Source organism: Phalaenopsis equestris, unplaced genomic scaffold, assembly GCF_001263595.1.
Source record: "Phalaenopsis equestris unplaced genomic scaffold, ASM126359v1 Scaffold233646, whole genome shotgun sequence".
Lineage (NCBI taxonomy): Eukaryota > Viridiplantae > Streptophyta > Magnoliopsida > Asparagales > Orchidaceae > Phalaenopsis > Phalaenopsis equestris.
The window spans coordinates 38,066-50,012 of record NW_018251587.1 but is presented as its reverse complement, the minus strand read 5'-3'; the positions used below and the strand labels follow the sequence as shown (position 1 = coordinate 50,012).

At 36.2% G+C, this 11,947-nt stretch overlaps 1 protein-coding gene across 1 annotated transcript; it reads right to left on the bottom strand.

Moving 5' to 3' along the window:
- Positions 1-849: 849 nt before the first annotated feature.
- Positions 850-4,622, bottom strand: LOC110038730 (probable tyrosine-protein phosphatase At1g05000). Its single transcript, XM_020743624.1, has 6 exons — positions 4,369-4,622; positions 3,695-4,108; positions 3,145-3,238; positions 1,576-1,633; positions 1,453-1,496; positions 850-1,365 (listed from the first exon to the last, which is right to left on the bottom strand). The coding sequence occupies exons 2-6, from the start codon at positions 3,931-3,933 to the stop codon at positions 1,129-1,131; spliced, it is 672 nt and encodes a 223-aa protein (XP_020599283.1). The 5' UTR covers positions 3,934-4,108; positions 4,369-4,622; the 3' UTR covers positions 850-1,128.
- Positions 4,623-11,947: the final 7,325 nt, after the last annotated feature.

The window sequence follows — 11,947 nt, the reverse complement described above, 5'->3', positions numbered from 1 at the left end:
CCAGGCAATGAAAAAGTGTTGGTTTCCTTACTGTGGCAGAAAAGCACATCACCTTGGTTCTCTCTCTTTTAAATAAGGAAAGATTTATATAAATTGATCGGTTCAACTTTATATTAATATTCAAATGTTCTTTTGAATATTTATATTAATTAGTTCTTTGAAGGAATTTTAATAATTGTGCTCATAAGTTCTGAGCTCAATGTTTTCCTTGTCTCCACATTTTGATTAGGTGGTTATACTTTAACATTCTCTATTTTGATTTTATTTCACTTAGTTTTTCTTTTTGCTCTCTTCTTACTTTGTTTGTTTGTTTGTTTTACAAATGAAAATCTATTTGTTTAATAGACTTTGATTTGAAGATACTTGTAGTGGACATTTTGGATTGCCTATTACTATTCCTGATCTTCTGAAATGCTTTTGTATTTTACAGCTTTTGATTTCTTTGTTTAGTTTTTTGTTCCTTCTTTTAGATGGCAGTTTTTGTTACTTAGTTTGTTTTCTTTATTTCATGTTGTATTGTAGAGATGCTTTTGTTTGTTTTCTCTTTGACTAAAGTTGAGGGTGACTTATTTTCTCAACAAAATTAGAAAGTTATAACTGAATCTTGTTATGGGAAGACATCAATGGCATGATAAAAGATGGAAAATTGAGAGTAGTATTTTTAATTTTACTCAAGAAATTAAGTGTTATTTAAGTAAACATAAAATTTTGAGCGTGAGTTTGAAATACATAACCATGAAATAAAATAATCAAAATATAACGTGAAATATTGACAATGAAATAATGAATGAATGAAAAAAAAAGGATGCAACCAACAGGTCATCAAAAACATTGGCAATAAGGTTAAAATAGAACCAAACAAAAGCAAATTCTAGCTTCCTCCATCAAATTAAAAATGTGAGAAGCAACATAGAAGGTGATTTTAATGCTACAGCATCATGATTTTGTTCACATCACCATGCAATTATAAACGAAATTGAACCAACAAAGGAATGATCACATATGAATATTGGCTTTTTCAGCCTAATTTTAAGCAAACATAACAGACAAAACAAAAGAAAAAAAAAGAGAGTAGCAATCCATTTCTCGTCATTATTTCCCCTTCAGAACATTAAAGATGAGTCTTTGTCAGGATAAATCCCCAGAATAGCTAAGGCGGCGAGCCTGAGAACCGCATCCGCCATGGTAACGGTAGATGATGCCAAGCACGCATTCTGTCATGCAAGATACATCGAAAGCCTCGATGAATCGAAGGTCCGAGATACGTGTTTTCATGCCTGCAAATCGCATGTACTCTTCAAACACTGCAGTCAAGCACCAGCTCTGTAGCTTTCTGAAACAGCCAACGAGGCAACCTGTCCGGTGCTGATTGACCGAGGCTTGGTTAGTCAATAGATAACAATGTCAACAACTCACAAAATAATGTTTTTGTTTTTTTTTTCCTCGACTTACCTTACCACGCTTGCAGTGAATGAGGACAGGATGATTCCTTATATCTGAGACACCCAAACATGGACGGGTTAAGCATGAAGGCTTAAATCAACCTATAATGTAGATTTAAAAATAGAGAAGTACCAAGCAAGACCCTGAGCGCTCCCATGATGGAATCATTAGGTATGCTCATCAAAGACTCCTACAGAATGCAAAAAAAAAAAATGATAATGACAGCATTAAAAAGGGAAAAAGAGAAAAAAATTTATTTAAGAAGAAACTAATGAATTCTCATCATTGATCCAAAAATGTTACAGTAGAAACAATGTTTGTGGTAGACTTATGCATTTAGGATTGTATGGTGGATTGCAGAAAGAACCAGAGCATGAGTTATGAGCATTTGAAGAAAAACATTTCGTTGTTAAAAAAAGGGATATTGGCATAAGCTTCAGTATGCCATGTATGGAAATTATGCATGATGGTGTTTATTCCATAAGCTACATCATAATCATGATAGGTTAAATAACATGCATTTTTATAATAATTATAAAAAGATACATTTCTTATGGGGATTAGATGGTTTCTAGGAACTACTACATGCCCAATACCAATTATTCCTATTATGCTAAAAACACAATCAGAACTAAGTACCTATAATTAGGGCAACCAGAAATCCTGCTAGCACTATGGCTAGAGAAGATCACATCAAATACTGTGCATAACTAGAGGTTGATTCGCGCTAAGAGTACTAAAGATGAGTACTTTATCATTTTAATAAGGGATAATTACATACATAACAACTGAAACATTGCTATTTAAAAAATCTAGCACCCACGTGATATTTTTAGACTACTGAACTGATGTATTTACACCTGCCATGATCAAATCATTGAGAATTTGATAAAAAATGAAATCATTGAAAATTTGATAAAAAATGAAAAATATGTGTTGGGGCTTTATCATGAATTTTGATATTGGAGTGAGAATTCGAAAAATGGATGAAAGCAGATGTTAGACTTGTAAATAGCAATCTTTCGGGTGCTATGCATGTAAACAGCCCTTCTAATAATCATATTCTCTGTTAGAAAATAGAGCTTTTTTTCCATCTAAGTGTTCGTTCTTTTACCACATAAAAGGAGTTATTTAAAGGCATTAAAAAATCAATTAGCTGATACTACTTTAAAACAAAAGGAGATTCTCACAAAATGGTCACACAAAAAGGAATCTTTTTTAAATATGCCAATAAAACTCTTTAAGGATTCCATCAACCCTTGGAGATTTATCAGCCCTAAGAATAATCCGCAGCAAATAAGCAAAAGAAAAGATCAGTGATTACAAAGAAAAAGGTAAATGTTTACTGAAATCTTGTTAATACAGAGTGGAATCCTTTATGTCCTGTGAATTTTACCGCTGGCACTTCGACATCGATCTCTCCACTTGAAATTCTTCAAGAATTTTCAGGAAATATGAAAAGAATCTACTCAAATTAACCTAAAACTGCATCCCAAAGAGTTCTAATGTCTGAATTAACGCATAACACGACGTATTCAGGGGGGAAAGGCCCAATGCAGATCCAGACTGATAAAATATGAATTCGGAGAGAATATTGTGATCAATCATCTTCATCTCTCAATAATCTTACCAATGCTACCCCATGGCCCGATTCAATAAAAAATACTTCAAAACAAGGCACTGTAATAAAAAACGAATCACCTTGCTACCATCAATTCCGAACTGAAAGATTCGGATGCCAACAGATCTCACATATTCAAGCATTTCATTCGGGTACGGCTCCGGGCACAAATACCTGCAACCAAAAGCCACCCCAAAACCCCCTCCCATCGCATAAGAATCCAACAAGCCAAAAACCCAACACCAATCCTCAAAATCCATCTCATTAAAAACCAAAAACCAAAATCTCGAATCCAAAAAAACAAAAGAAAATCGAATCCTTACACAATGGATCGCAGTTTCAGCGTCTCAAGAAATCCAATGTTATTGGTGGTAGGAAATCCAGAGCGGTATATACCCCTGTCAACCACCGCAAAATTGAGCGGTGGGATCAAAACCTCTTCGCCGCCGCCGTTACAGAGTCCGTCGGAAAAGCGTGAAATATCATCTGAATCGTTTCTTCCGACAGGCTTCAGCACTATCCTTTCCTTCACATCCACTTGACCCAACACCAATCCTCAAAATCCATCTCATTAAAAACCAAAAACCAAAATCTCGAATCCAAAAAAACAAAAGAAAATCGAATCCTTACACAATGGATCGCAGTTTCAGCGTCTCAAGAAATCCAATGTTATTGGTGGTAGGAAATCCAGAGCGGTATATACCCCTGTCAACCACCGCAAAATTGAGCGGTGGGATCAAAACCTCTTCGCCGCCGCCGTTACAGAGTCCGTCGGAAAAGCGTGAAATATCATCTGAATCGTTTCTTCCGACAGGCTTCAGCACTAACCTTTCCTTCACATCCACTTGATCGTTCGCCTCCAGAAACATCTCCCAGCTCCTCCCCGAATTCGGTCAAAGAAAAAAAAATAATTGAGAAGAGCAGGACAACTCTCCCCTTTTTTAGTCTCCGCCTGCGTTCCTCGCCATCGAGCCGTCGCACTTTTCGGCCTCCTTTTCTATTTCTGGTGTATCGTTGTCGCTTTTCCTTGGACCGTCAGAAATCCTATCAACTCTCCCCTTTTTTAGTCTCCGCCTGCGTTCCTGGCCATCGAGCCGTCGCAATTTTCGGCCTCCTTTTCTATTTCTGGTATATCGTTGTCCCTTTTCCTTGGACCGTCAGAAATCCTATAAATTTGCAGATTTGGCATTTAATATTACACAATATATGAACAAAAAAAAGGGATTTTTACGTGCACAGCACTCGAATCATTGCTATTTACAAATCTCACATCTTAAATAGTTTACGAAAATAGCACAAAATACCTCCAATTAGCACAGAAGTAACTTCTTGTCAAGCCTTTGTCTCTATTCCGTTGGGCACAACCTTATCCTTCTACAGCAGGTTTCAAGAATGCCAGATGTGGCATTAGTAGTTTTCCAAAACCGCGACGGTCAATTCAAACCCTAAACTTCAGGTTCGAAATTGGGAAGACGATTAAATTCTTCTTTTTTCTCTTATGCGTAAAAATTTCTGCTTAACCAATCGAGCTTTTAATTGTTAGAACTACTAAAGATCTCACGTTTGAAATACGAGCTGGATCTACAGTTTGGTTGAAATTCTAAAATTCAAATACAATCTTATGTGAAACAGAGAGCGGAAGTGCTCACCGATCGGCCATGATGAAAAATTGTTAAGCTTTTAAGAGGCTGTCTGGCAACCACTTTAGGCAAGAATTTAGACGGGATTTAAGCCAAATCTTGTCAGACAATCATTTTGGAAGAAAAAATTCCCGCGCTGCGGTAAATTCGAATAATGTACAAAGTTTCATTGAATTTTTGGCAAAATTGTGAGATGAATTTGCCTAACTTGGACTTTTATATGTTATTGTCTTTTGATTAAACGTGCATGTGAAGCCCACAATCCATCCAAAAATTTTCTTTTATCATCTTTCTATGCTTGCCATGCATTTTTATTTTTTATTGTACATATTTGTGTTTATATTCATTTATTTGTATATATTTGTACACTTTATAGATTTTTTCTTAAATCGATTTGTAATAAGGGTATCCATGGCTAGTTCTTCAATCACACTCTGAAGATGTTATTACTTCCACATTGTCATTTGGTGATGATGATGCTACATATCTTGTCTTTAGCATGAATTATTATGCTAGTATTAGGTGATGGATTTGGAAAGATATTTTGGTGATGATGGAAACAAGATTAATTAATCATCGATAGAAGTTTAGTTTGGACAATAAATGATTATATCAGAGTTGGGCTTGTTCTGAATTAAGGATTAGTGACTTAATTAGATGATTAAATGATAACTTCTACTTAGTTAAGTTAAACAATGAAGTCCACTTGACTTCTATTTCTCGCAAGACTTTTATTTTTCACTTGACTTCTATTTCTCACATATTATAAATTGAATTAAGAGGAGTTCCTCAGTATCTGCTTCCAGCTCAGTGACATTTGTCGCACTTAGGAAACCCAAATATGTTGGAATGTATCAAATTATTTGGGTTTCATCATGAAATGAAAAGATCAAAACAAAAAAGCTGCGAGAATCCTTTAGCGAAGACTAGTATAGTATCTGATAGGGAGTCCACTGTTATGAAAAAATAACGTCAATAAAGTGAAAAATCGAATCAAAAAATTGCAAATCAGAAAATAACACACAGATTTACATGGTTCGGCTAATTTGTCTACGTCCATGGAGCTGCAGATGATTTTAATACTTCGAGAAATTACACTGTCGAGCTCCTCGACGATTATAAGAAAAACTTAATTTCTCTTTCTCTCTTCTTTTCTCTCTCTTAGCTCTCAAGAAGACGACTTAGCACTTATGACAGGCCAAAAGAGGTTATTTAAGGAAAATGGGAGAGAGGTAGGTGGGACGCGGTAGGTGATGTAGGTAAGTCACAGGCTCCATATATTTAACAATTCTCTCACTTGGAGACTGAGACACTGACTGCACCACCTACAGTTTGCATCATTTGTTGGTTGTACCGACTTTGTTATTCAAATATGATATCCTCCACTTTCCTCCACCTCTACAACTCATGGCTCTTGTCTTCACGCTGGAAGACCAATTCAAGTTGAGCACAACTTCAGTTTCTCAAGAGTAGCATCTTAGTCGATATATCAATGTCAACATAGCCTTGTACCTCTAAGCTCTTTCCTGAGTTACTCCTGCATCTGATTACAACTTCCACAGCATAGGTAATATCCTACCTCAGCTGAAAGCCTTTTTTAACAAGTTCAGACCTTCACCTCTTACTGTCATCAAACACAGTCTTCACCCGGTAAACCCACTTGTTGTGTAATGTCCTCTTCGCTGGAAGTTCTGTCAGCTCTCACTTGCTCGAACTTTAATCTTGCAAGATTTCTTCATAGCTCTTTGATTCTCCATCATCTGTCTGTGAAACAATAAGAATGGGTGTCCTGGACCCACTAATCTCTCCCACTCTCCTCTTCACTTCCATCACTGCCCTGCACTGTGACCTCTGGTAGATCAATAAATCTTACTTTTCTACAGTACTAGAGCCTCCAAGAGATGTCACTGGAGAAAGTCCTCACACATATGTGTGTACAAGATCTAGTTTTTCTCCCCTTGACACTCTACCACCTTTCAAGAAACTGACATTGAGCTACCCATAAGGCACCTCTGACGCATGTGTCCACGCCTGAGTAAACCTGTAGTCATATATAGTGTGTCAATTTTCTTACCCCGAGCTAATACTAATGGTACTTTGGTAACCTTTCAGGTGTTATCTGAGAACACTACTGAATGACCACCCTCATTGAGCTGCTCAACATAAATGAGGTTTTTCTTCAACTCACGAACATATTTGATCTTTTGCAAAGTCCATTTGCTCTTGATAGAGAGTGCAACATCAACGTCTCCCATCTCTACCACGTTCAGAGCTTTTTCATTAGATAGATATACCTTCCCAAAGTCACCTGCAATATAATTTCGCATCAACTCCCGGTATGAAAATATATGGAAGGAAGCCCCTGAATCCAGTATTCAGTCATCAACAGAACTGTGAAATGTCAGTAATAGTGCACCCTATATTTATTCAGTTGCAACATTAGCATCATCATTCTTCTTTTTCTTAAGATTTTTACAGTTCATTTTTATGTGGTCAACCTTGCCACAATTCCAGTAGGTTGCTTACTGACCAGAATTTGATTTTGACATTCCTCTGTTTGAGTTCATGTCTTGTGATCTCCCTCTGGAATTAACATTCAATGTCGAACTCGAACCCGAGGTCTAGTCAGAATCTTTCATGCGCACCTCCTCAGCCAAAATCAAATCACGAATAACATTATTTTTCAGTTTAGATTTACCTGCAGAACTGCTTACTGACAACTACCATCCTCATGGCTTCTCAGTTAATTGACAATGAAGACAACAATATCAGCGCACGTGTCTCCTTGTCAAAATCAATTTCAATAAACGACAACTGATTTGTGATAGCGTTAAAATCATTCAAGTGTTGAACAACAAACACACATTCTGTCATTTTCAAGTTGAATAACTTTTTCATCAAGTGCACCTTGTTATTCACTGATGACTTTTTCATACATACCTAATAAAGCCGCCATGAGATTTGCAGTAGTCATTTCCTTGATGAAGTTGTGGGCAATGAATCTTGACAAAGTTAATCGAATATCTTCGAAAACCTGTCGATCCAACAGATTTCATTCCTCCTCGTCCATCTTTTTTGATTTTTTTCCCAGTAACGGAAGATCCATAGAGGTAGTCATTTATCTGCATCCTCCAGTAACCAAAATATGTGCATTGAACTTCTTGATCTCTGATGTCATCACTTCGTCTCCGTCCATCGTTTTCTTTCAGCCTCGAACCAACGCTCTTATACAATTTTTTATGAAAAAACGACGGCAATAAAGTGAAAAACCACATCGAAAAATTATAAACCAGAAAATAACACATAGATTTACGTGCTTCGGCTAATTTGCATATGTCCATGGAGCTTCAGAGAATTTTCTTACTTTGAGAAATTATACCGTCGAGCATCTCGACGTTTACAAGAAAAATTTTCTTTCCCTTTTTGTCTTCCTTTCTCTCTCTTAGCTCTCAAGAGGTCTTGACTTAGCACTTATGACAAGCCAAAAGAGACTATTTAAAGAAAACGGGAGAGAGGTAGAGGTAGGTGGGAGAGAAATAGGTGAGACGCGGTAGGTGAGATAGGTAAGTCACAGACTTCATATATTTAACATCCACCAATGTCATTTATGCATTTAGTAGACAAAGAGGCTTTACCGGTAAGAGTAATTTTAGCTTCTATAATCTTGATATTATTTTTTTTCTAGCAAGTAGAAGTCCGACTTTAAAGTGGCGTAGTATTAATATTCAATCACTTATAGTGTGAAAGCAATTTTCTAATTAAGGGTTTGAAGAAATTTTTACCAAAAAATATGATAAGTCATGGAACAGGTAGCTCACAATGCGATCAAGATGAAGATTTACCCGTACATAGCGGTAATTCAAAGAAGGTCATCAAGGACATCCAAGTGGTTGAAACTACATAATGTCGTCCTGGGGGAGTTGTTGATAGAACAATTTCTCTATGAAAATATTTTGTCTGGCGTGTTAAAGAAAAGTTTATGTTGCGATATAGTCAAAACACTAAATAGATGATTAAACACGTCATATTTCATTCCAGTTGTTATGACAAGATTTAAAAATATGAAAGCCGATTTTAAAATTGTCTTTCAGTTGTCCAACAAAAGTGGTTAAGGATGGGAAGAAGACTTGCACCTTTGGGTAGCAACAAATGAATTATAGGATGAAATACATGTATGTTCAACATTATTATTTAATTGTTAATCCAGTTTAATATATAAAGCTCCAGCATCTATATGAAATATAATTAAATTTCAGGAAAATTCAAAAATGGCTTGTTTTAGAAGAAATCTCCTTCATCAGTACGATATCTTCGAGAAGATTTGTGCCGAGAATATTATTGTTGGTATACGAGGAAAAACAACTCATAATCAACAATTCAGTATGAAAAACAAGTCAAAATACAATGTTTTGTATTTGTACATCAATCTTGAATTACATGCATTTGTTTTGTGCTATCCACTTCCTTCTTTTCTATTGTTAAGAAACATGTCAAGTGCTACATATGATCAATGTAATTTTCCTTCATTCAAATAAGATTTCTTAATGACAAATCTGGCTTGAAGTTGACATTTAAAAAGGAGGAGAAATGAGATTAGAAATTCTGTAAGATTTAAAGTTTACATTTTTTCTGTTTCTAAGAATTTAGACTGATTCCGGCTTAAATTCTGCTCAAATCACTGCTAATAAACTGCCAAGAAATGTTTGTGCTCTATAATTATTTGAATTGAAAGTTTTAGAAGCAAACATAAAGAGAATTGTTATTCTTCACTGAACCAGTCGGGACAAGGTATGTGATACTCTTCAATTGATTATCTTATGCATAATGGAAATACAAAGAAATTTGGTGGTTTGTAAGTAAATTCCCAAGTTAAAATAGTGGTTTTTTTATGCCACATGAACAAAAAAAAGGTTGTCATAAATGTAAAGAGTGGTAGTTTAGGTGTTATATATGTAAATTTTACCACCACATATTTTTCAAAAATACCACAATCACTCACGCTTAGAAGTGAAATACCTCTTCTCATACATAGGTTACAGTGTAATGTGTAAATATCAAACTTTAAGTGCTAGATATGTAAATACATGTGAATTGAGTGGTATATATATAAATCTTTTTTGGCTTGCCATTATCTGAGTAAGTGTGCTCTAATAAATAGTTATATTACATTAATAACCTGAGAAGTATAGCTGAGTGTTGGCTTCGTGATTTTATTGTGATGTGGATTCATGGATTGGTCTCGTTATCATATAGCTGAGATGATGGTATGATCCATATGAGAGTGTTGAATACTTGTATTATGAAACAATGTTATGAAGCTCTGTTTTTTATCTTCATTTTCTTTTTTATGGGTCACCATTTACTACAAACATATGGCTACGCTTGTGGGTATGAAGCTGATATTTTGAGTGGAGGCCCGTGCTGATTCCAAAAACAAAAAATTTACAAGTAGACATTTCTGAGATACACGTGACAGAGGGTAAAGCGAAAAAATTTCTTTTGTATTGAAAGTAAACTAGAAGTTCAGTTCTTGCTATATTAGTAGTGCTCCTTTTTATGGCTAGTATAGGTCTTTTTATTCACTCTCCCTATTCAGTTAGCAATTCAGCTGTGATTTAGATCATGCATGGTCCCTTAATTGGGCAATTTTGAATGTCGATATAGTTTGAGCATCATGGGTGGCAGAATTTCACTTATATCTCTGAACCTGCCGTCGTCAATCTCGTTCGTGAATTCTACACAAATGCAAAGGAATCTATGGACATGAGAGTCTTTGTCTGGGGAAAGATGATTCCCTTTGATGCCACCACCATCAATCACATTTATGATGTGTCTGGCATCCCTAATTGTTGGCTATGTAGCCTCATTTCCCCCGATTACCAAGAGGTAATCAGTTTTCTAACGGTCTCCACAGGTGCTTGGAGGACTTGCCCGGGGGATGACGGGGTAAGTATTGATCAATTTTCTATTACACACTTCACTAGAAGGGCTAGTGCATGGCACTATTTTGTTGTTGCTAGGAAGCTCCCCACTACTGGCCTTACCGATATGATGAAGGAACGGGCCACTGTTAATTTTTGCATTCAGAAGGGCATTTCTATTGATATTGGTGTCTTTATCCATGTGTTTATTGTCTATATTATTAGTGGCTAGTCGACCATATGTTTAGGGCTCCCTATACTGATCACTGCCTTATGTGCTAGGTAGGATATTTTTAGAGGTGATGATGAGGAGCTTCTTCATCTACAGAAGTTGATCAGTAGGTCTTCCATAAATGCTTATGCCTTGTCATTTGTTACTTCTCGTGAGCATGGAGAAAGTTTGTCCGGATGCTGATCCTTGATGTCCCGTGACTCCGCCTTTTCTGACTTGAAAGTAGACATGAGGGAGATGCTGACACCCCAGGAGGAGCTGATTAGAGATGTGAGAGAGCTCCGGAGCACCCATGGAACCATGAAGTGGGAGCTAAATTACATGCACCACTAGTCGTCTTACTACGGTAGCCAGAACCAACACCAGTACCAGTAAGAGTATATTCATGGGTGTCTGGGAGCATTCCAGGAGCTCTAGGGGTTGGGACCTATACCTCCACCACCACCATTCACCATTTGGAGCCCTACTCGAGACACCATGGAGGAGAGCGACCGAGAGGAGCAGGGAGACTTGTACTTGTTTCTAATGATTGGTATTGTTTTACTGATTGTCTTTTTTTGCAGTGAGCGATGTACTGATCTGATTTTGGACTTTCTCTCTGATGTTTATATGTTGATTCGATGTATTGATGAGATTTTAGCTTATTTTCTTGTATTACATTTTCTTATTGTCTTTTTTGTACATGTTTACTTGCAGCTTTACTTTTAGCAGTCTGATAAAATGCTTCCATTTTTTTTATCTGTAATAGCTTGAACTGTGATTCATATCCCATTTTTTTGTATGTTATGTTGTGACATGACTCATATGTAGCAAGTAGGTGTGTGGAACAAGTTTTTGGGAGTCATTATCTTGTTGGCCGCCTAGCGGTAATTCTTTAACTTTCTAAGATTTTATTTATTACCTACTTCTATACATCTTGATCTATTGATTTTGGAAAAGTAAAAATTAAGTTGAGGAAATGTGAAATTTATTTAAAGATAGGATAGAAGTAATTATTAGTAATTATGTGCCTAAAATGATTTTCTTCTACCTAAACATAGAAATCGTTGGATATTTAGAAAGGGGATTTATGAGATTAAAGTCTTCTCAC

Bases quoted from the DNA above. Each gene is read 5' to 3' on its own strand.
- LOC110038730 (XM_020743624.1), bottom strand. From the start codon at position 3,933: ATGTTTCTGGAGGCGAACGATCAAGTGGATGTGAAGGAAAGGTTAGTG. The intron at 3,239-3,694 runs GTAAGGATTCGA...TTTTGGTTGCAG, and splicing joins CTGAAACTGCGATCCATTGT to GTATTTGTGCCCGGAGCCGT. The intron at 1,497-1,575 runs GTACTTCTCTAT...TGGGTGTCTCAG, and splicing joins AGCGCTCAGGGTCTTGCTTG to ATATAAGGAATCATCCTGTC.